The sequence below is a fragment of the Monodon monoceros genome, unplaced genomic scaffold (assembly GCF_005190385.1).
Source record: "Monodon monoceros isolate NGI ecotype Baffin Bay Population unplaced genomic scaffold, NGI_Narwhal_1 Super_Scaffold_12, whole genome shotgun sequence".
NCBI lineage: Eukaryota > Metazoa > Chordata > Mammalia > Artiodactyla > Monodontidae > Monodon > Monodon monoceros.
In genome coordinates, this window is record NW_021703768.1 from 123,142,800 (window position 1) to 123,168,268 (window position 25,469).

General features: G+C 44.2%; 1 protein-coding gene across 7 annotated transcripts in view; it reads right to left on the minus strand.

Annotated features, from left to right (window-relative positions):
- The window catches only part of PPP2R2B (protein phosphatase 2 regulatory subunit Bbeta), a 452,968-nt gene that overhangs the window by 36,376 nt on the left and 391,123 nt on the right, over positions 1–25,469 (minus strand). For all 7 annotated transcript variants that reach the window (XM_029216987.1, XM_029216990.1, XM_029216991.1 and 4 more), the window contains one exon: positions 12,821–12,985. In XM_029216987.1, coding sequence (XP_029072820.1) covers positions 12,821–12,985 — 165 coding nt within the window. The remainder of the gene's footprint in view (positions 1–12,820; positions 12,986–25,469) is intronic.

Here is a 25,469-nt window from a genome sequence, read left to right on the forward strand (position 1 = left end):
CTGGCGTTCTCCTGAACCTCAAATTGCGAATGCTCATCCGGTGTCTGTGGCTGCTTTGCCAGTGATGGCTTGTCATGGACCGTGATGACAGGTAAGTGGCCTTGAGACGTCCCAAGCCCAGAGCAGCCAGAGCCACCTATAACCTCATGGCCAACCTTTCCCGTTCTGTGTGTCTCTGGGGCTGCAGCCACATGCCTGAACCAGTTTCAGCCTCTGCTGCCTTCTTATCTAAGACCTCCTGCGGGGGAGAGGGCGGGACCTGGGACAGTGGCAAGTGCTAATGAATGACACTTACCTCCAAAATTAATAAGCTTTCTTGTTCTTAGGAAAATCCACTCAACTGGAGTCTCCAGGATGACTAATTGACAGAACTGGTTAAATTAATCAAAAATGGAAATGAGGAAGGGGGAAGGGATTCTATTTATACTATATGGTTTGGGCCTTGCCTGTTCTGCTGCTAATTGCTGCTAAGCTTGAATGGGGTAGACGCTGGACTGGGGCAGCGGGTGGGTTTCCGTGAATTCTGCTGCTTGTAGCAGGGCTCTGGCTTTTCTCCAGGAGCAGGGGCGTGGGTGTCTGTGTGTGTTTGTAATCCTGTCATCAGGATTTTTAATAAAATTAAAAGCATTTTTAATAAAGGGCCTTATCTTTTTAACCTAACCAAGCCCCCCCTGAAATAAACACTGTTAATTACACCCCCAATCAATACTGAACCCCTTTCGAAGCTGTCCCAAACCTCAGAGGTTTTAAGATGCATTGCAGCGGCAGTCTCAGCTGATGCCTTTGGACACATTCTATCAGAGCCCTGGGGAATGAGCTGTAGGTTTATGAAGGGATCTAGTGGCCTATAGAATCAGGACTTGGCAATTAAGTTTGTAGATGAAGGTGACGGATGAGATAGTGGATTTCATGTTCTGTGCAAGGGCAGAGTTAGCGCCGCCACTGGAAGCTGTTGGGCTGAGGAATCCAGCTCATGGGGATTATATAAAATGGAGTCCCGTGAAATTATCCTTGCGGATGTTAGAAAAAGATCACACTCTTTCTTCTGCTGTCAAATACCCAGGAGAAGAATTCATTCTTCTCATTCTTCTCCCAGAAGCAGACAGACCCGGGTTCAAATCTTGGCTCTTTCACTGTGATCTGTGGCAAGTTTCTTCACCTCTCTGTGCCTCATCTGTAAACTGGGGTTACTAAAACCAATCTTCTTCGGTTGCTATGAAACTTAATTGAGACCTAGAAGAGCCCAAAACTAATATCCATCCCCCTCCGCTATACGTACCTTTAAAGGAAAATGGAATTTCTGATTTAGATCATTAGGTTAGGCATCAAACTTTGCCCCGTTTGCATTGGAAACCAAGCTGTTTTTCTAACGACACTATTCACTAAAACACCTCAGACTTTAAAGCCTAAAGTGCTTATACCTTTTCCCCACAACATGGAAAGGTCAGAGCATCTTCACACCAGGCCTATGACAGGCAGATTTAAGTGCACTGCAGGGTTGTGGCTGACTACCTCTGGACAGCCAGCCTGCCTTGGTTTCATCTGAAGGAGGGAATTTCTGTGGCCATTTAGAGCTGCAGATTTGCCAGTGTGGAAGGGCACCAGTCTCACCGGTAGAGCCAATGCAAGAGGACGGGTGCTGCAAGGCTGCCCGTCACCGCCGCTGAGAGGACCCATGGCTCCTCACCCTGGCCAGCTTCACCTCCTGCAAGTCCCCAGCACAAGCCACACCCTCTCAATAGGATGGGACCTGTGGGGCAGGTGAGGAGTGAGGCAGGTCTGGCCAAACTATGATGGAATTAAGATGCAACTGAGGAATCTGCTCTGTGTCATCAGACACTGAGCATGGAGTTCGCATTTGTGATCGACTTCATCCAGCAAATATGCTTTGGGAACCTAATGTGCCTGGCAGTCTGCTAATTGCTTTTACTTTAACTAATTAATGGCCAAAGATTTCCATGAGACTAAATCGCATGATCACCTCTCTACTCTCATCTTTCTTGACCTCGCAGAAGCATTTGACATAACTGATCCCAGTGTCTTTCTAAATCACTCCCTTCTCTTGGCTTATATGCTTACTCAACGCCACCCCTTGGTTTTCCTCTTACCTCCCTGGCAGCTCATCCTCAGTCTCTTGTAAAAGGCTGCCCCCCTGTTCACCCCAACCCCACTGGCAAATGCTGACGTGCCCTTGGCCTCCATCCTGGACTCTCCACTCCCCTGCATCTACATCTTCTCTCCTAAGTGACTTCACCTTGTCCCATGGCTTTAAAGACCAGGAGATGCTTATGACTCCTAAATTTCTATCTCCAGCCCAGACCTGTCCCCTGACTTCCAGACTCAGGTATCCACTTGTTACCAGGCTTCTCTAAATGTGCGTATCATAGGCATCTCAATCCGGACACATCCAAAAGAGACGTGTGTTTGGTCTTTCCACACCAAACCTGTTCCTTCCTGAGTCTTTTCATCACTATGTGTTACCACTATACCCTCGGCAGCTCAAAACCAAAACCTAAGTTTTCTCAGAATGCTCCCTTTCTGTCACCACTCCACTTTCAGCCTCTCAGCAAGTCCTCTTAGCCTTACCGCCTCAGTAGATTCTGTGTCTGTCCACTTATCACGCCATCACTACCCACCCCAGCCCCGGTCAGAGCCACTATCATTTCCTCCCAGACCGTGGCAAGGGCCTCCTAACTGGTCCCAGAGCTTCTTGGCCTGCCAACCCTTATAGCAAATTAAGACCATAAACAGAGTATTCACTTGCCTGCTTAGAACTGTCTACTAGCTTCCATCACACTTAGAATGAAATCCAGGCTCTCTGCCCTGGTCTGCAAGGCTCTCCATGATCTGGCCCCAGCCTGCCTCTTCGGTGTCACCCTCCACCCTGTTTCCCAGCTCACCGATCTCCATCCACTGGTCTTTTTTCTCTTCTTTGAACAAACACGGTTGTCCCTATGTCAAGGTCTTCCTACTTTGATATCATCTCTTTGTTTGGCTCCTTTTGACAATTCGGGTCTCAGTTCAAAGGCTTTCCCTCACCACCCTGGCTACTCGTTAACCCTTTTAATTTTCTTATAGCTTTTATCAGTGTCAGAAATTATCTCACTCATTTGTGTACTAGTATATATTTTCTTTCCTCCCTTCACGCTAGAATGTAAGCTCCCTGAAGGCAGGAATGAATGGATGTTGAATAAGTCTTAGTTGAGCAAGTGATTTCTGGAGTCCTCGTTAAGAGGCACAAGACTGGATCAAACCCCAGGTGTCACTTGTTCTTGGGTGGCCGCAGAGTATCATTCCTCCACTTAGCTAGTTTCCTCATCTGTAAAATGTGACAGATACGAGGATGCCCCCCCATAGCGTTGTCAGGACCTTGGCTTACTTTCTGGATATAGTAAACGTCACAGAAGTTCCCTGTGATTATGGCTGCTGACAGGACTACATCACGACTATGGCTGCTTTTCCCCCGTTCCTGCTCTTAGACACGTTTGGAAGGGAAGTAAGAGAGCATCATCTTCACGACCATAACAAACACGGAGCTCTTATCAGTGCCTGGGCCAGGCACTGTTCTAAGGCTTCATGGTGTCTTCTCATTTGATCCTCCCATGCCCCCTAATAAGGTAAGTGCTGCTACTAGTCATATATTATAGGTGAGCAAATTCAGACACAGAGAGGTTAAGTAACCCGGTTAAGGTCACCCAGTTAGGCCGCGGACAGAGACTGATAGTGGACACCATGCTGATTTTCCTTCCCTATCTTGGCCCTTCTCTGAAGTCACTCCCTACTGTCAGTTTAGTTTGACAGAAGGGAAGAAACAAAGCAGACATGTTCTGGGCTGTGCTTACAGGGAACGCTATAGACTGAATGACTGTGTCCCCTGAAATTCGTATGCTGAAACCTAATCCCCAGTGTGGTGGTATTTGGAGAAGGGGGTTTGGGGAGGTGATTAGGTCATGAGAGTAGAGCTCTCATGAATGGGATTAGTGACCTTACGAAAAAGAGACTCCAAGCCTCCCTCACATCCTTCTGCCATGCAAGGACACAGCGAGGGGAGATGGCCATCTACGGACCAAGAAGCTGGTCTTCACCACACACGGGATCTGCTGGTGTCTTATCTTGGGCTTCGCAGCTTCCAGAAATAAGTGTTTGTTGTTTAGGCCATCCAGTCTGTGGTATTTGATTATAGCAGCCCGAATGGGCTAAGACAGGAAATATCATCCTGGGCTCCCCACCCCCTGGCCCGCCCCAGTACCTAAGACAGGTGCTGTCAACGGTGTGTGTAGAGGGAATCTCCTCTTTCTACCCTTGCAGTACCCAGCGGGCTCTCCTGTTATCCACCAAGCTTCTCCCAATTATAGAAGTAAAACTACAACCTTGCGGAGAATCTGGAAAATAGGGAAGCTGCCCGAATTTTGCTGCCCTGACATCATCCCTTTCATGAAGAGCCCCAGTCTTTGTCTACACGTATTCTTCTTCACACTGCTGAATTCAGAGTGGGCTTGTAATCTTGCGTGCTGCTTTAACATTTATCATAGGCATTTCCCCACCTGCTCCATCTTTAACTGTGTTCACAGGTGGCAGGTTACATCTCTATGGACCTTCACAGGAACCTCTTTCTCTAGTCCCACTCCCATTTGAGGGTTCCAACTGCTACTTTTCTTTTTCTTTTTTTCTTAAAATTTTTTTAAAATTTTACTTATTTTAATTGGAGTATAATTGATTTACAAGATTGTGTTAGTTTCAGGTGTATAGCAAAGTGATTCAGTTATATAAATATGTACATACATATACATATATATATTTTTTCAGATTCTTTTCCATTATAGGTTGTTATAAGATATCGAATATAGTTCCCTGTGCTATACAGTAGGTCCTTGTTGTTTATCTACTTCATATATAGTAGTATGTATCTGGTAATCCCATACTCCTAACCTGCTGCTTTTCTTTCATGCTGTAAAAACAAACTACTTATTTAAGACCCCCTCCCCCTTTTTGAATAGGAAACAGTTTAAGTCCTCTTTGTTCAGAGAGCAAGTATGTTTCGGCACCATGGGAAAGTATCCAGGCACCGTCACCATAAAACTCATGGAGATCACGGGGGAGGTGTAGAGGCTCCACATACAGGTTTTTATTGCCCCTGTCCTCTGTCCCCCACCACGTTCAATAAGAGTCACACACACTGTGTGCTCACGACAGGTCAGGGGCTGTACTAAGAGCTGGTCCATGACCACTTTTCACCCTTGCCACCTGGAGGAAAAGATCAGCATTGGCGCCTTGCCCAGGCTGCCTGCAACGAGCGGGCCTGGGACCCACACCTGGAGCTGTCAGCTCCAGGGGCTGTGCTCTGGATGACTTTCAGGTCTTCTATTAGGGGCTGAATTGCGTTCCCCCTCCCCAAATTCTTATGTTGAAGTACTAATCCTCAGTGCCTCAGAATGTAACCATATTTGGAGGTAGGGTCTTTAAAGAGGTAATTGAATTAAAAAAATGAGGTCATGAGGGTGGAGCCTAATCCAATACGATGAGTATGTTTATAAGAAGGGCAGTTCTGAACACAGACAGGTGCAGAGAGAAGATGATGTGAAGACACAGGGAGGAGATGGTCACCAGCAAGCGAAGGAGAGAGGCCTGGAAGAGGTCCTTTCTTCACAGCCTTCAGATGAAATGAACCCTATTGATAACTTGGTCTAGGACATCTAGCCTCCAGAACAGGGAGACAGTAAGATTTTGTTTTTCTAAGCCCCCCAGTTCATGGTATTTTGTTATAGCAACTCTAGTAAATGAAAACACCTTCTTTCATCTGTCTTTTCCCATCTGCCTGCTTTTCTACCGCAGTTGTTCAGTGAAGCCCCATTTGTAGCTGGGTTGGCAATGCAGGGGTTGGTAAAATAAAGTCCCTGTCCTTATGGAGATTACATTCTAGTCAGGGAGACAGAGGAAGAAAAACAAACATCTATAGCTGAGTACTAAGAAATACATAAAGAAATAAAATAGGGTGATGCAGTAGAAATAGGGTGCAGATGGGGGGAAAAGAGAAGTCCTCTCTGAGGAGGTGATAGTTTCCCAGAGACCTACAAAATGAGAGCAGTCTAAACAAGGGAGGGCCTGGTGGGAGAGCATTCCAGGTAGGGGAAGAGCCTGTGCAAAGGGCCTGAGGCACAAAGGGCTTGGTGTGTTGAAGGCACAGGAAGCAGACCAGTGTGGCCAGACTACAGGGAACTGAGGATGGGAAGGTGGACAGGGACCAGATTCCTGTGGGTCTTGGAAAGGAGTTTAGATCTAATTTCTCTCTCATTCCCTTGGTTGTCATTCATCACACCTGGCCAGTTTCTTCACTCAACTCTCAGTACTCACGCATTAAAAGGGAACAGCAAGATTCAGGCCAGCCGCTGCTGCTGCCGCCGTCAACACCCTATTGTTTCAGCCATTAGAATCTCAAACTGCAGATACAACCCTTGTCATTACTGCCAGAAGCGATAGAAAAAAACCTGAGAGATGAGGAAGAGAATCATCCTTTCCAACCCCTGCTGAGTATGCAGAGCGAGGGACGTATGGAAATTAATATATGCAGCTCTGATAACACGGAACTCCTCGGCATTTTGATTAAACATTGATGGTTGTTAAATACCCTCCTTCTCAGAGTTCATCTCCGAAAGCCAATGTTGCTTTTCATTTTGAACTCTGATGAACTGTCTCCATTCCGTTCGCACACCCGGGCTGAACCGTGGTCGACGGAAGGCTGGTATTGGAGGAGGATGGAGAAAATCAATATGAAATGTCAGGTGCGGGGTCAGATTGAACTTGTTTTCCCAGCTGGCGGGAGCTCGGGCCGCTGCCGCTGCAGCAGCCAAACAAAGGGAGATGCACACTGACGAAGGTCGGCACTTTGGACGAGTCAGGAAAATGAATTTCGTTCGCTTCTTAATTAGATTAGGAGGCTGGCGGCTGGCAATTCACAGCACTGCTGGTGTCGGGATGGGGCGTGGGGAGGCAGGGGTCTGCAGGTGGCCAGCTAGCTCCCAGCCTCCCTAGGGACTGTCCCCTGGGCTCTACTTCTCAAGGGCTGTGTGGGACCAAGGCTGCAGGGAGAAGCAGCCCCCAGGGGGTTCCTGGGTGCGAGGGCTTGATGACCCTTCCCAATATTTTCCCCAGGGAACGTCTCAGTCTTTAGGTAGCAGCTCGGTGGTCACTGCCTTGCGGTATAAGGTCCTTGCCACATCCCCTCACGACACCACAAGACTCTTTTTCGTACCACTTATTACAGTCACAATGTCATTATCTATCTGTGATTCTCTGATGAATGCGTCTTTCCTCCTTAGACAGTGTGATAGTTCATCTTATGCGTCAACTTGACTGGACCATGGGGTGCCCAGATATTTCGTCAGACATTATCCTGGGGCTTTAGGAGGGTATTTCTGAATGAATTTAACATTTACACTAACAGACTGAGTAAAGCAGATTGTCCTCCCTAATGTGGGTGGGCCTCATCCAATCAGTTGAAGGCCCGAATAGAACAAAAGGCTGACCCTCCTCCCAACAAGAGGGAATTCTCCTGTGTGACTCCTTCGAGCTGGGACATCAATTTTTTTCCTGCCTTCGTGCTTGGACTGGACCATCAGATCTTCCTGGGTCAAGAGTCTGCTGGCCTTTGGACTAAAACTACCTCATCGGCTCTCCTGCAGCCCCACTGAAGATCCTGGGACTTGTCAGCCTCCATGATTGCATGACCTTAATTGTTATGAATACTTAAAACAAATCTTTCACATTTATATATACATACACACATGTATGTGTATGTGTATGTGTATATATATGCATATGTGTATATATATGATATATATATATATCTCCTATTGGTGCTGTTCTTCTGGAGACCCTCACTAGTATAGACCTTGAGCTCTAAGAGGGAAGAAAGCAGATCTGGTTTTGCTCACCATTGTGTCCCCAGAGTCTGGTACAGTACCTGACATATAGTGTGTGCTCAACAAGTACTAATTAAATAAATGACTAATGGGGCTTGTGGACGTGGAATAAAGTTGGAGGTTCAGGCCTCTTAGAGCTGCAGGTCTGGAACCGGGGGGTACTCAGGAGGCGTAACTGTGGTAACTGCTGCTGCCGTTCACTGTCTCCTGTGTGCCTGGCAGAGGGTTAGGCTCTTATACACTTGAGGACAGTTACTCCTTGGGAAGAGCCAGCCCTATGAGACGGTCTTTATTATATTATTTCTATGTTCAGAGGAGGAACTTGAGATTCAGAGGGAGGGATTCAAAACTTGATTGGGGGTCACACAGATGCTGAGCGACAGAGCTGCGTTCTGATTCCAAAGCTTCTTCTCTAAACAATTCTAGTTCCGGAAATGCCTAAGGCCTTATCCTTTTTCCATCTTGAGTTCAGAGTTCACCAAGCCTCCCAGGCAGCTTCCTCCTCACTATCCAGCCCTCCTGTGGGTCTGTCTGACCCCAGAGCCCAGGCTGGTGTCTGCCACTTTGGGTTGTGAACACACCGGGCTTCTCGTGCCATCTCTGGCATCCACTTTGGGTTGGTGGCCCCTCAAGCCCGGTCACACAGCTTATGTCACCTCCCACACAGCATGTCCCAGACTGGTCCTCAACCGTTCACTCTCCTTCAGTTTGGCTTCTTATTAGTCCGCAATCCACACGCCGCTTATGTCAACTCTCAGCATAAATTTATTTATTGAATCAATATTTACTGAGCACCTGTTTGTGTGTCAGTCCTTTGTGATACAATGTGAGCAAAACAGATTCAGTTCTTGTCCTCAGAGAGTTTACAGTCTAGAGGGGAAGGATATTGAACAAGTAACATCCACGTGTGATGAACACCAATCTCTAATATTGCTTTACATCCCCACAGTTATTTTGAAAGAAAAATGTTTCTTTTTCCCTTTCCTTTCTTTCAATTTCCATAGCTACCATCCTTTTTTTTATTATTTTTTATTGGGGTATAGTTGATTTACAATGTTGTGTTAGTTTCAGGTGGTCAGCGAAGTGAGTCTGTTATACATATACATATATCCACTCTTTGTTTTTAGATTCTTTTCCCACATAGGCCATTACAGAGTATTGAGTAGAGATCCCTGTGCTACCATTCTTCTCTAGGTTATGAATTTCCATTGTATTGAGACTAAAGCAAAACCTTCTAATTCTCCTATGTTTCTTCCCACCACCACTGTGTTAATCTTCCATAAAACATAAATTCTATAGCTCTGTTCTCCAGCCAAATGATCTCCAATTGCTCTCCACATATTGGAGCTGCGCTTCTCAAACTGGGGCACATGTATGCATTCTTAGAGGTCAGGAAGGAGGACGATACGGGGGTGCACCATGTGGTATAGGAAGCCGTAGATAAATGCTGAATTTTTTGGAAATGTCAATTTTGCTTGAAATTTGGGGATGGGTAGAAATGTAATATTTAAATTAAATGGAAAGTAGTCATTTTATGGGAGTAAAATACAAAATCCATGTGAAATTTTAAGATGACAAAATAAGACTTCAAGGAAAATCCACCGTGGTCAGCACCTCCCCTGGAGCCTCAGGCCTCTGTCAGGCATGTGCAGTTTTGCCTTTGCTGAGAGGCCGGGCCACCCAGAGCACATCAGAGAGGCTGGATTGCCTTTTGGTGCCCTTCCTGCAGAGCAGCCAGGCTCACAGCCTGGGTCTGGGAGTGCTGTACTTGGTGTAAAAGTTTAAGAAGGACTGGCTACCATAGGAGCCAGACTCTGAGTATAGAGCAGGTACTCAATGAATGAATGAATGAATGAATGAATGAATGAATGGATGGATGGATGGATGCAGGCATAACTTCTGATTCTGACCTTCAACGACTGACTTGATATAAACCATCATCCCTATTTGACCTCTTTTCCTCCATATTCCCCTTTTAACCCAAGCCCAACACTTCTTGCTCTTTAAAGGTTTCATGTCATTTCCTAACTTCAGGCTTTTGCCCATTCTTGTGTGTACAACCCCAAACACCCTTCTCTCCAGTTCCTACCTAACCAATTCCTACTTGTGCTTCAACACTACCACTCAAGCCTCTGCCTCCCCTGTGGGGTCTACCTCCAATGTCCCTCTCTCCCCCCCTTCCCCAAATATCCCAACTCCTAATCGTCTCTACCACTCATTTGGGTGTCCTGGGTACATCTTGCCTCCCCAGCCAAACGTGAAATTCCTTGAGCGTTAGGAGATGTCTTACCCTTTCCACTGCTTAACAGTAATGGATACATCATAGATACAAGAAGATCATGCTGAAGGATTGCCAATGAATTTTAGTCTAGATCTGTGACTCGCAGCTGGGAGCAATTTTCACCCCAGGATACATCACAATGTCTGGAGACACTTTTGGTTGTCACAGCTGGCCTTTGCCGCCTGCATCTGGCGTGCAGGCGCTGGGGATGCTGCTACACGTCCTATGATGCATAGGATAGCTACCTCCCCCAAAGAAAGGAGCGGGTGCCCCCAATTCAATAGTGCATCGCTAAGAAATCCTTGCGTACGTTATAGAATCTTCCTGACCTCTTTTCTTGACCCTTTGTTCTCCCAGACAGAACCCAACCTCCATCCTTCTGCCTTCAGTCTAAGCAGCTTCTCCAAAAAAAATAATTCCGATCAGTCCCCTGGTTACTCTAGTGGCTGTTCACTGACTTTGAGAGAAAATTCAAGTCCATTATCATGGCCATTATGACCAGTCTCCTACCTTCCTCCTGAACTTCAACTCTTCCCTCTCCAAGTCATTCCCCATATGGCAGCCAGATCAGTCACCCTGCAGTTCCAAAAGTGTTATGACCTTTCATGCCTCAGCACCTTTGCACGTGCTGATCCTTCTGCCTTGAACATTTCCCCCTTTTTGGCTTATAAGCAAGTATTGCTCAAAGATCAATACCAGCACAGATACCAGCCAACATCGATAAAGCATCTATCACGGGCCAGGTACTGTTTCAGGTGCTAGGGAAACAGCAGTGAACAAAACAAAGTAAGTCCACACCCTCAAGGAGCCAACAGTATAGATCGGTACCCTTCAAGAGAACCTTCTACAATGAAGGAAATCTTAAATCAGCACCGTCCAATATGGTAGCTACTAGCTACACAATGGCGATTGAGTACTGGAAGTGTGGATCATCTGAACTGAAATCTCCTGGAAGCGTAAAACACACTTAGTATGAAACAACTCATTAACAATTCTTAATAGTTATCTCATCTAATCCCCATGACACACCCATGAGGTGGATGTTATTATCTTACCCATTTTACATATGAGAAAACTGAGGCTCAGAAAGGTAAAGGAAAGTTGGGCAAAGTCAGGAGGCTAATAAGGGGTGAAGACTGCCTTTGACCTGGGTCTGTATGACTCTGGAATCCACACAGTCTACATCCCACTACACTAGACATACCAGCTCTCCTGTGCAATACTCCTCACGGCGAATGAGCAAACAGAAATGATCAAAATGACCCAGATATTCACACCTCTCCTAGCCATACACCTACACAGAGAGTCATCACATCGCTCAGGTCCCATAGGAATTAAAATCGAAAGCTGAGGCTGTGGGAGAGAAAGGTCTTCACGCCCGGCTGTCCAGGCTGTAGTGGCAGAGCGGCACCCGGCAGAAGGTGCTGGCCAGACAAACAGCTCTCATGGCTCCTGAACATCCTGGCAGCTGCACGGTATTTAGTCTGACACTGGACATGGGTGACCACTGCCCTCTAGGCACCTTTACTCTGGGGAGTTCTGTCTCCTAGAAAACCTCCCTGCTAGCTCCAGGCCCCTTCTGGCTACCACAGCTGACTCTTGCTTCACCCGCTTACATCGGTCTTAGCCTTTGGCCCCCAAGCACTCAGCCCCCACTAGTTCGGAGCTGCTTTGCTCAGTCAACGTCCTGAAAACTCCAGCGTCATCCCAGGGCCTGTCAGCCTGGTGGACTTTATCCCATCCCTTCTCTCTGAAGCCCTTCCCTGGTGCCCACTAGAATCACTGGGCCTTCTAGGGTGCTGGTTCCCAAAGCCTCACTCTCTCCAAGAAGCCACTAACCCTTTCCCCCAGCTGCTATCTGTTTTTTAAAGTTGAGGTATAATTGACATATAACATTATATTAGTTTTAGGTGAATAGCATAATGATTTGATACATGTATATATTGCAAAATAATCACCACAATGAGTTTAGTTAACATCCATCACCATGCATAGTTACAATTTTTTTTTTTTATGATGAGAACTTTTAAGACCTATTCTCTTAAGAACTTTCAAATACACAATACAGTGTTAATTTAGTGTCCCCAGTTGCTAGTCTTGACTCCTGTATATTCTCAGCCTCGCACACTGTCCGGCAAGTCCAGTTAACTCTACTGCCAAGATCTGTCCAGAACCCGTCCACTCCTCTCCATTTTCACACCCTGCCCTTATCCAGGTCACCCGCATCTCCTGCCTGGATATCGCAACCATCCCCTAAGTGGTCCCCCCCCCCCCCACTTCTGCTCTGCATGTTCATTCTCCCCAAAGCAGCAAGAGGAATCTTAAAACATAATTCAGATCATGTCACAATGTTACATGACAGGGCTCATGTCTTGTTCATCTCTGTATTCCACAGCCGGAAGCCAATGTTTGTGGGATTGGACGTGAGGTTTCCTCTTTATCAAAATACCAAACATGGAACTGACTCCCGGGTCAGGCCAACACGTGTAGTTTCTTTACTCCCAGTGTGTCTGAGGTGGGAAAGGAGATCAAACCCCTCCAGGCCCTCCCCCTTCTCCTCCCACATGTCAGGGGCCAGTGGCCCATCCCTGCCACGAGCCCTGGGCTGCTGGCTACTCACATTTGGTGTGCCTGTCACACAGGGCCGACGCCCGCATGTCACACAGCCGGATTGTCCCTTTGCTGCTGCTGTACACGAAGGTGTTGCAGTGATGGGGGTGGAACTCGGCCGCTGTGATCACCTCTGTGAGCTCCTCCATGTTGGCTGGCTTGATGTCGACGATATCTGGCACAGACGAGTCAAGGAGGGGACCAGGAGAACAGGGAGCCTTGGGGGTAACTGTAGCATCACCGCCTTATTTTACCGTACCATGTTAGCAGTGAGCACACACGGGGGATCCTCATCATAACTCTGTGAGCAAATAGGCAGGTATTAGTGGTCCCGGGCAGATGAGGCCCAGGGTTACCCAGTGGCCATAGGTTGCACTAGAACTCAGGTCTCCCTGGCTCCTTATCAGGATTTCATCCCTCATAACATGTAGATGCCCCATCACATCAAAGTTACCTGCCCATGCAATCATGCTAAAATGTATCAAGCTGCAAAGGCTTTCATTTCTCATTTTACACCAGTGGTTAAGAAACCAGCCCCATGCCAACTAAATAATCCAATATATTCCAACTAAATAATCCAATATATTTGAATCTTTATCTGAACTCCTGGGCTGATACATGATATCTAGGACAGACTGCAAATCCTCTTCCATGAAATCCCTTCGATGTTTTAAAATAATATGTTTTAAAATAATATGTCGATAATAATAATAATAGCAGCTACCATTTATTGAGCACTGACTATAGGTCAGTCACTGTGCAAAAGCATATCACGTACTTTATTTCATTTAATCCTTATAACAGCTCTATAATCAGCACTTTCTTACCCCCATTATTTCAAGGGGGGAAACGGAGGCTCAGCGTGTGTAAGTAACTTGCCCCAAGTCACATGGCTAAAGAGTGGCAGTACTAGGATTTTATCCCAGGTGCAAGATTTGTACTCTTTAGTAATTACACAAAATTTCTCTTATTGAAGATATACAGGACCTCAAGTCTCTGTAAGCTGTGATTCGCTTTAGAGCTTATGTTGGAGTTTAAGCATTCAAACGAAGCCATCCAATTGTACAGCATGACAGTTTGAGCCTCCAATGGAATATACCGTTAGTTTTATCATCGGGTATTTTCCTCCTCAGTATTTTCCTTTCTGATCAAGAATTACTATACCTCTATTTTTAAAGACCACATCCTTGTGTTTTGAAATGAAACATTTGGCCTTTCATCTATGACGGTGACCCAGTGGAAACAAACGTCTTCAGTGGGAGTGAGTTTGGGCTGATCCCTTCCCAGCTCTACTGAGAGCTCGGGAGACCTGGGTCCAGGTACGGTGGTACCTGGCTGGGGCTGAGGTGCTGTCCAAGGACCCAGCAACTTCCTGCAAAGGAACAGGCCTTGTGATGTGGATGTTGTGAACCAAAATGATTCTCACTTTTGAGTCACATTTGTGATTTCGCCCCACCTGTGTATCACTAGGTAGCATTTTTTAACTTAACATTTTTTCTCCACATCAACTTAAATCGACTCACTTTTTTCTTTACTTAGCCTTGTCTAAGCAGTAATCCAATATTCATAAAATCATGGGTTTAATGAGCTAGTTACATTTTAAATAATATTCCGTACCTAAGATAAATGCTTTTAACCATTAAAATGAACATATTTATGTCTGTGCCAGGAGCTTATATATCACATTTTGGAAAACACTGCATTGAATCAACAAGCAGTAACTTGATACAGATAATGCTATTAGACTGGGTTGGATAAAAGTCTCCTATGCTTTTCATGAAGTTGGGAACATAATCTCCTCCTTAGAATTTAGATGAGGTACGAGTAATTCTACTGATATTTTTAGTCACGTTAGCACTAACAAAGTAGTCATCTATTATCAAACATCACCCATGCTCCGGCATGTCATCTGGTGCAATAATGGCTTTATATTTGGTTGTGCCTCTTTCCCTTTCAATTACCTCTTATAAATCCTGTTGGGTTTTTTTCCTAAAATTAGCTTGAGACAACTAACATTTCATTTTACTACAATTTCCCTCACAAATCCAGATGCAACTATTTCTTGGGTCTCCAGAGCATGTGGGTTCCTTTGATTCACAAAATACTACCTTTCAACTCAACTGCTACCAGAGTTATAAATATTATTGCAGTTAGCATCACTTGCTGGGGAGCAGGGGCCAGTGCCCCCCAGAAGGAGGCCCCAAGCTGCAGCTCTGATGTTCTCCCCAGTCCCCTGACCCATGCCCTGGGCTTTGTGGCCACGATACAGGGTGGGGTTAAGCAGAGGTTAGTGTTCAGCTGTTGTCAGATTTTATCACCCTCCAGAAAGAGCCTCCATACCCCTACTGTGCCAGTGAGCATGTTTCTCTTTTCTCAAAATAGGGCAAGAAAATCCGGTGTCAGCTTTCTCAACCTCTACCAGTATAGCTCTAAAAACAAGCTTAACTGGAAGGGATCTTGGCTGTGTGGTAGCGGGAGGTGCCACATCTACGGTTATTTTTTTCTCACCTAAAAATAAAGCCCAAAAGTTAGAATGTGTGAAAATGAAGGGCTTAAACATACATATGAAACCAGGAACATCCTCCACCATCAAGAACTGCATCAGAACTGAGTCTGCTTAGGGCTGCTGCCTCTGGACCCTTCCTCCTTCCTTCCCTCCCATCCATCCTGGACCTCTAAGCCTGCCCACCATCCCTCATCCCCAAGCATCTTCCTTTTGACTAGAGGGCTTCTCTGGGTCTGACTCTATGGGGTTCAGGGGAGAAACCATGACTCCAATCCTCTTTTTAGTAACTGTAATGATAAGGACAACAAGGAAGGTAATAATAAGCAGTAGTTAATGTTTATCACGTGCCATGCATTGTCTCATTTGACCTTCATCTCACCCTTATGATGTTAATATTATTAATAGGCCTATGTTCTGGCAGAGGAAATAGTGACTGATGTTAAGTTACTCAAGGTCATATGACCATAGAGGGTGGAGCTGGGATTTGAACCCAAGTTTGTCCAACTCTAGAGCCTGGGTTCTTGACCACACTCCACTCTCCTCCCCTGATGAATGGCCCTCACAGAGCCAGCCTTTCCGAGTGATGTAATTCTGGCTCTCTGGAAACTCCCCTGGCTAATCCAACAGGGATTCTGCTTTGAATCTGTGCTCTCTCAATTCACCGACCACTCTGGGGGCTACATTTTTCAGAACCAGAATTTGGACACAGCATCGGACCTAGGATTTTTGTGTTCCCTGATGTGATGGATGTTTTTTTTTTTTGGAACCGTAAGTTGAGACAGAAACGTGAGAAGGGATTTCTTGAATTGTTAACTGCGGAGGATTTTCTGAGTTCTAAAAACATTTGGGAGAAGGAGTCTAGTTTCCAAAAATTCAATGGCTTATGGGGATGACAAGAGAGCATATTTCACATCTGCATCACCTAGAAACCCAGCCTTTTCCCTTACACTGTTCTAAAGGGAGACACACGCCTCCAGCATACGTGGTTGTGCCCTTCATGTTGGGAGCGAAGGGGAAAGGAGGGGAGCAGTGTGGGGCTCCCTGTATTATCTTGGAAATGGAATGATGCATGTTGACAGTCAATTTTCTCTCTCTTATCTTTTAGAGCTCTCTATCCAAATTATTTCCCTGTTGTCCCAAAGAACTAAACGGCAAAAGCAAAACAGAGCACTGGATTCACAGCTAATATACAAGGCAGAAAGCCAACAGATTGCTATTAAATTAACCCTGGGGCTTGACAGATCTGTTCATCCTGACCCCAACCGCTTACGGCATTCCTTATTAATGCGGAGCCCAGGCAAATTACCTCTGCTAACAAAAGGGGTTAATCTGCCTCTCTGCTGGGACTCTGGAAGCAGTGCTGAAGACGGGAGGGGGCACAGCCAGTTTGGCAGCTGAGCTCCATGCTTGGAAGGCCGGAGGCGGGAAGGTGAGGGCACTGCTGTGCCAGGCAATGGCCTAAGGCATCATTTAAAATAATAATTGAAGACACTGGGAGGTCACCCCTTAAGGGATGAGCTTCAAACAAATAAGAAGCCAGAGACATAAATTACATCAGCAGTGGGGTGAGGGAATGAAGGGGATTATGGCAGGATGCTAAAGGGTAGCATAGGGACCATTCAAAAGTCATTTCCTTAAACCCAAATTTGGAAAAGCTTTTTATAAAAAAATGTCTGTTGCGATATTATAAAAGAAAAAAATTGACAACAGCCTAAATATACAGAAATAGGGAAACGATTAAGTAAATTCTGATCCATCTCATTTAACTGTTTATGCAATGAAATGCCAAGTCTGTTAAAAAACCTGTATGAAAAATTCCATCTTTAGTGTGATCATAATGTCATTTAAAACTTACACTCTGAAACTGATGACCTAAAAGGCAAAAGTACCAAATGTTAGTGATAATTCCAGTGGGCTGGGTCTATGAATATTTTTCTTTTCAATTATGAGTTTTCGTTTCCACATTTTCTTTTGATGAAGTTGTAGTATTTTAAGATGGAAAAAGACAAGATATTTTCTACGCTTATTATATACATGTATAATTTTAGGTGAGGTAAGTTAGATACAAAATATATACAGTCTGATCATAGCCATGTGAAAAAAATGAGAGAGAACAGAATGGAAGGAAACATAGTTATATCTTACAGGGGAATTAGATTCTAAGGCTGGCATTAAGTTATCCTTCAGTAACCCTAGCTTGGGTCCATTCATTCATTTGTTCCTTCATGTATTTCATAAACATTCACAAAGAATCTGCCAGGGTTTTTCTAGGTACAGGGGATACAGCAGTGGCCAGAGCAGACCAAAAATCCCCCTGATCTGTGGAGCCTATATTCTAGTAGGGGACATGGACACTAAACAAGATAAATAAATAGAATATACAGTATATTAGGTTGTAATAACTGCTAAACAGACAAATAAAGCAGGGAAGTGAGAAAGAAAGTGTATATGTGTGAGTGGGTGGGATGCGTATGTGCACACGTGTGTGTGTGTGTGTGTGTGTGTGTGTGTGTGTGTGTGTGTGTGTGGCCCTAGACTGAACAGGAGAAAGCTTCCTGGATAAATCAAGAATTAAAAAAATTTTCCCTTTTCTTTTATTTCCTTATTAACTTATTTTTCTGAGCCCTTATTGTTGTGTTAGCTAGCATTAAGTTAAAATTGCGATGTAAATTCGTTGTATATACACAAAATTAGGTGGTGAGATTATAGGTCATTTTATAGTCTCTATAATGAATACATATTATTAAACCAAGAAAACAAACAGTTAAAAAAAAGTAGTTTCCTTGGCTTAGAACCATCTCTGAGAGAGTTGAGAGACCAGGAACCTCATCTCTGGGTAAAACTGAAGGTAATACTGTGATAAATACTGTAATTGTAACAAAATGGGGTGAAAAGATTGGGATTCAGTTTTGATTCCAACTCTATTTTGCTCGGACAACATGGGAAAGTCATTTTATCTCTCTGGGTTTCAGTTTCTTTGCCTTTGGATGGGTATCATTCTGTTAACTCTGTCAGTCTCTGAGAAATTTTGATGAACAAATAAGATAATGGAGAAAAAGCTATTTATTAAAGGGCTTTACAGTGGACTGAATAATCCCAACTTTCAAAGGAAACATGCATTTTTCCAAAGACAGCTTTTATATGCATTAGGTTTGTGGGCTTTTGAAGGTGTCCTCATATGCTTCTGTCTTTATCACTGCTAATTTTGCTGATACTGACCAGGTTTTTTTTTTTTTCCCCCCTTTCTTTTTATCTAAGCCAACCAATGACAACAGAGTCCAGCGGGAGGCCTGTCTGCAGGCCGAGCTGGAGAGTGGAATCTAAGTTTACCTGGGTAAGATACCCATGTGCAAAAGCAGTTGAAGCTTTTCAGATAGTACTTCAAGTCTGCCAATACTGAAGGTGGAGAATAGCCTTATCATGGCCTTGAAAACTGAGCATATTAGAGTTGGATTCCGTTTTAGGGCACATGAGTTTCTTTGAAGTCTTTCTTTCCTTTCCAAAGTCTCAATTTAATCTTTGGATATAAAGTAGTGATTACAAAGCATCCAGATCTTGTCAGCTGAATGGACATGTTGCTTGATGATAACACACTGGAAATCTCCAAAGAGGACTCCAAGGGATATTCCTCTCTTAGGAGCTTAAAAAAAGCCAGTGTGCAAATATTCATGGAGGGTTTTGCCAATCGCTAGACTCAATATGAGAGGACTGACAAAGAGACACATGGTGCCCTATTAGGTACTGCTTTTACATATGTGTTGAGCTCAAAAGACACTGGGATAAGATGTCCTTTATGACTGGGGGTGGGGGGGTATGTGAAAGTCTCATAACCACAGACTCTTTCCTATTCATGTGACACAGAGCTCGACATTTCTCCATTAGAAAATACTCAATACTTCATTCAAAGGCCAACCCAAGTGTTACTTTCTGTATGAAGTGTTCTAGCCCTTCTTTCATGATTCTTTCTACCTGTGTATCCACAGCACCTTGAACGCACCTCTATGAATACACTTAACGTGTATTATTATTATTTGCGTAATTTAAGATAGTGTGATAGAGTACACTTTACTGGAGTATAGAGTGAGACAGATCTAGATTTTAATCCCCAATCCTGTGACCAGTTACCTAATCTCAAATGCCTTTGAACTTGTTAATTTATCAACAAAGAGAGGAAGAAAACTACAGGAGATGATGTAATATACCTGCTACTTAATAGAGGCTCCCCAAAACTGTTAGTGTCATCTTCCTTAGTATGGTTCCATGTCTGTCTCCCTCTGTCCACATACTCACTTTGGTAGCTTTGTGATATGTTAACTTGGTTAGGCTAAACATTTCTAAAATGTTTCTGGTTGTGGTAGGCTAACAAGGTTTATTCTCTCAGGTGAGTTGAAGGACAAAAGAGAGAAAGCAGCCACTTTGCACATATGCACAAGTTTTCCCAGTTATTCAGTCAAACAGTAATCTAGGTGTTGCTCTGAGGGATTGTGCAGACACGGTTAAAGGCCCTAACCAGTTGCTTTAATTTAATCATAAGGGAGATTATCCTGGGTGGGCCTGAACTGATCAGTTGGAAGGCATTTAAACAAAGGCTTAGGTCTTCCTTGAGGAGGAGACTCCAAATGGTTGCTGAGACTACAGTTTCTCTCCCTTCTCTCTCAGTCTTCCTTCTTGATGGCCATGTGTGGATGTGGCCTGTGATGCTCATGCCTGTGGTGTTCTAGCTTGCTTATGATTTTTCTGTGCCTGACTGCTGGCCTTACAGACTTTGGATTTGCTTGGCTAGTCACACAATTACAAGGCTAATTCATGGTAATATGTCAATCTGTCTCTCTCTCTCTCTCTCTCACTCTCTCTCCACACACACACACACACCCTCTCCTACTGGTTTTGCTTCTCTGGTTGAACTCACCTTCCCTCCAGATTACATGGACCATGATATCAGGGATGGAGTTTTATTCATCTTGGCATCTCCAGTGCACATAGTAAGTGCTCAATAAATGTTTATGGGTTCTTATTAGTTATCTACAGGGAACTCTACTCAGTACTCTGTAATGACCTATATGGGAATCTGAAAAGGAGTGGATATATGTATAACTGATTCACTTTGTTGTACAGCAGAAACTAACACAATATTGTAAATCAACTGTACTATAAAAATTAATTTTAAAAATTAAATAAAAAATGTTTCTGTGTTTTACTTTACTTCATTCTTATGACTTAGCAGCCTTCTTTAGGGAAGGTTTTTTTTTTTTAAGATGCAGAAAACTCACAGTAGATCAATAGGCCAAGATGCCAGGCCCGTATAGTGTGGCTCATTTAGCCTGTGGTTTTCTTAGGAGAGAATGGGATCCAAGCAACAAGGTAAGAAGAACGGGGGGCTGGGGATATGCCCCAAATAATAAAAGTTACTATTTATAGAGCCTTCTCTTTGTGCAGGCACTTGGCTAAATACCTTACAAGACAACCTCATTTAAACCTCACAACAACCTCCTAAGATAGGTGGTATTATTATCCCCATTAACCGATGAGGAAATTGAGGGCCAGAGAAATGTTAAGCAACTTGTCAAGGTCACACAGATTTTAGGAGATGGAGCTGGGTTCAAATCCAGTGAATCTGACTCCAGAGTCTGCCTTCCCAAATACTTAGTGATACCGCCCCAAGGACGTTCAAGAAGTCCGAAAGAGGTCTGCAGAGTTGCATTCTTGCCCTATCCCCTGATAACATGAGGCTCAAAGGGCTTGCTCTGTGGGAGGAGAAATCTCCAGACTCCAGAAGCCCTAGGTCTGGTGTCAGATACAGCAGCCACACAAGCAAGGCAACAGGCCTAAGACAACCCGCCAAAGGCTGCATTTAATATGGCAAAGAGGGGGCTGCTCTGGCACACACAGGCCAATGTGCTGGACGTGTCACCGGAAGGAATGTTCTCCTATGACACTAAATGCCAGACTAAGATTGATATGTACAGTTGTGGATGAAAGCCACAGCAGCAACAAGGGAGAGAAATCTGTACGAGCCCCACAGCATCCCTCAAAGCTTGTCCGGCAGAATCCTATTGGATTAAAAGGAAGACTGCTGTCCCTAGTACTAAGGAGTGACAGAGCTAGAAGCCAGGAGTTCTGGTTATGGTCCCCTGATAGGGAATCAAATCCCAAAGGGCCTCAGCTCAGTTGACAAGCGAAGCTGATGCAGAGGGCTGATAAAGACCACGTCAGAGATCAAGCACCCCTGGAATCCAGTTGTTTTCTCCCAGAGAAACCCTCTGTCTCATGCCTAGAGACTGGATTTATGCAAGGTGTGTCTTGTGCTATCTTTCTAGCTTGCTCACGCCATGCTTTACTTCACCCTCGGGCCTTCTTGAGTTCCTCCAACATACCATGCTCCCTCCTGCCACAGGACCTTTGTACATGGTGGACTGATCTTTTCGCACTTCTTTGCCAAGTTATCTCATGCTCTTCCTCTTACAAATCTCAGCTTAACAATCAGTCCTCAGGAAAGCCTTCTTTTATTCCCTAGTCTACATCAGGTTTTTAAAAATGCATTCACAAAACCATATTCCCTTTCTTCACAGGACTTATTTCCGTTTGTAATAATACACTCATTAGTGTGATTATTTGGTGAATGTCATTCTGAAAGCAGAAAATTTGTTTCTTTTCACTCTTATATCCCCATGGCTTATCGCAATGCCTGGCACAAACTAGGTGCTCAGTATATAGTTATTGAGGACTGTATATTTACTTTTTACTCGATGTGGATTTATTTAATAGGTCCCATATTGGACTAGGTAGGAGCCCAGGTCAACTCATTCTTAGTTCTGAGAACAGAGTTCAAAGGATCCTAGGTATACCATAGTTTTCATAATTAAGAAACATCCTTTTATAGCAATTTTCTTTTATTGAAAAGTTAGGGCTGCCTCTTGCCCTAGAAAATCACTAATCTAGAAATGATTTATTATTGTCCTGATGCAGTTAACCCATTAAGGCCAAAGTTTGCCCACTTTAAGCCAGAACCTGTTACACAAAACAGGGACAGACTGGCTACAGGTGGAAGGAAGAGGATTCAAGCCCAGGTGCCATAAGGCTAGGAATGCTTCCCTCTGATATGGTGCTAAATACAAGGGCTGGACCTCAGAGACCCTGCGGATATCTGGTAACTAGGGTATAATGAGTAACATCTTGCAAAGAACATCAAACTGCAGAACCAAAGGAGGTGTCTAGAATTGAGAAGATGACGCAGATAATGAATTCAGCAGAACAGAATCCACCCTTCTAACACTCAACTTTTCTAGTTTCCTCTTGTGGTGGTCCCTGTTTACTGATCATTTACTTAGCAAGGTACTGCCCTAAGCATATATGTATGTGTATATATATGTATATACATATGCACATATATACACATATATATATGTGTGTGTGTGTGTGTGTGTGTGTGTATAAACACCTTTTTAACAAATTCTAACAATCCTCTTTTTCAGAGCTCCTCTCTACAGATCATGAAGTAGAAGCTTGGCTAAGTTAAAAGACATGTTAAAGCTTACACAGCCAGCAAGTAGTAGAGCTGGCTGAGAATTTTAAGCTTGTTGGACTCCAAAGAATCTGTTCTCAACCATAATGCCAATGTCACACCAAATGCTAGTCACTGGAAGTTATGACTTTTTTAAAAACCATATTGCAAGGCCACTTGCCTTAATATTTACTAATACTTATCTTTACATATATGCACTTTGAAATTTAAATGGATTTTTCAGTATCTGTAATATCATAGGATTGATACAATAGTTGTAATTTATAATATTCATTATCACAAATACATAATTATGAAAACAAAAAACGTCCATGTAGTATTTGGAAGAACCTCGCCTCCCACCTCAGGGATGCTCATACCATACTTTGGGAACCCCACATTTTTCTATACTGAACCATGTTTCTTCTGCCTCCTTAGTGGATAAGAGGCATTATAGAAATGGTGCTAAACAACATATGATTTATCGATGGTTGGTGGCCTGTCTGGTGGTTGGTGTTTTTCCGAGACTATTTTGAAAGATGGCCGCTTCCTACCCCAGAGGTGGCTGCACTTCAGAGACGATAAGCAAAAGGGTCCCAGTCTGTACAGTCTGCTCAGTGCTTAGGGCGGTCTGGTGGAAAGTAACTGTATAGATATCAGTTATTATCATTCTCATGATGACAATGATTATTTTACATATGGCTGCTTTAAGGGTGAATGGCACGGTCTCATTTGTATGCCAGCATCTGTCAGGCTGTCACACATCTGCAGAATATAACCTCAACTGTGCTATTAATATGTCCCTTTTGCATTCTCCTCAAGGCATCTGTCTCCTAAAATGCCTAACGAAACTTCCCTCCCTCTTGAAGGCCTGGAGGCAAAATTTGGAAAGCATGTCACCTAGACTGGGGACAGCAGAAGCTCAGCTGAGCCTGAGCAGATTTCTGGCTCTTGGAATAGACGTCAAGGGAGAAAGGGAACCACCACCCACACTCGTTCTGTTAGCAGCTGCACTTGCAGGCAAAATCTGTAGGCAGATTCTCCTAGGCTCAGACAGTATGTCGCGTCTGCTCTGTGATCAACAAAAGATGTCAGTCACGGTCTTAATGGTCAGTTCTCAGTCTCCATAATCACCACGACTGGCTTACAGCTGCATTCTCTGAAAAGCCTTGGGGAACTCTGAAAAGCCTTGAGCACTCTTTTGTGGTGAAGGTCAGGTGTCTGTGTACCTAAACCAGGTCTTTTTACTCATTTGCAACAGCTATACTACATTTCCCAGCCTGCCTTGCAGTTAGATGTGATCATGTGATTGAGCTCTAGCCAATGGAATGCACACTACTTTAGAACCTGGCTCATAGGAGTCTCCCATGTGTGGTCCTACACAATCTTCCTCTTTTGCTGTACAGGTGCAGATAAGCATGGTGACACTGGGGAACCACAAGATGGAAAGAACCTGAATCTCTGAATCACTCGTTGGAGGAGGCTGCCTGCTGATGGAGATCATCAATATTGGACTTTACAAGAGAAATAATCTTCTATATGTTTGAGCCATTATGGAGTCTATTTTATATCGGAACATTCAGAGCTGTACTGTAACTAATAAACACTTAAGGTGAAATTGTCGGCTTCTATTTCACGATTAATTATCCACTGGATAGCTCCACTTTGGTGACCTACCAGTATTTCAAACTCGACATGTCCCATCAAAACGGTACTTTCTGTATGTCAGAATATTCTAGGTACCGGGATACAGGAATGGATCATACAGAGTTCCTTCTGTCATAAAATTCACATTCAAATATGGGGAAACCCAAAATACACAAATAAAAAAACGAATTTCAAATAGTGATACATGTTATGAAGTTAACAGGGATAGAGGGTTATTGGGGGTTACTTGGGAGTTAGTGGGAGGAAGTGCCTCTGAGGAGGTGACAGGAGTCTGAAGTCTATACGATGACACATAGTTAGCCATGTGGACTCTGGGGGCAGAGTATTCCAGAAAGAGGGAACAGCACATGCAGAGAATGGAAGTAAGAACAAGGTTTCTCCAGGAACAGAAAAGAGGATAGTTGGCCGAAGCAGAGTGAATCAGGGCAGTCCGGTATGATAGGGTATCAAAGAGGGATGCAGGGCCACTATCGTGTGAAATCTTGCAGTCCAGAGTCAAGAATTTGGATCTTATTCTAAGTTCAATAGGAAGCTACCAGCGTGTTTTAATCTGGGGAGGAATGACATCTGAATCACATGTTGAAAGGTCTACTCTGTTATGTGGAACACGTATCGTGTAGGAGAGCAAGAGAGAATGGAGACTAGACAGTAGATTACTGCAGTCACATAGGTAAGACAACAGTGGCCTGTACTAGTGTGGGTCGGTAGAATGGAGATGGAGAAAGATGAGTTGATTTGAGGTATATTTTAGACGAAGCAAAGGCAGGGCTCACAGATATTGGGCTGGGGGGTGGGGAGGCTGGTGAGTGGGAAAAAAGATCAATATTGACTCTTAGGTCAGTTGCTTAGCTACCCGGATGGTGAAACCATTAACTGAGGTTGGGAATTCAAGTGAAGAGTCAGGTTTGTGGTGGGATGGACCACAGGATAGGTGCTGAATAAATGACCGATTTTTAATATTAAATAGAGGGTCAATATAGTAGG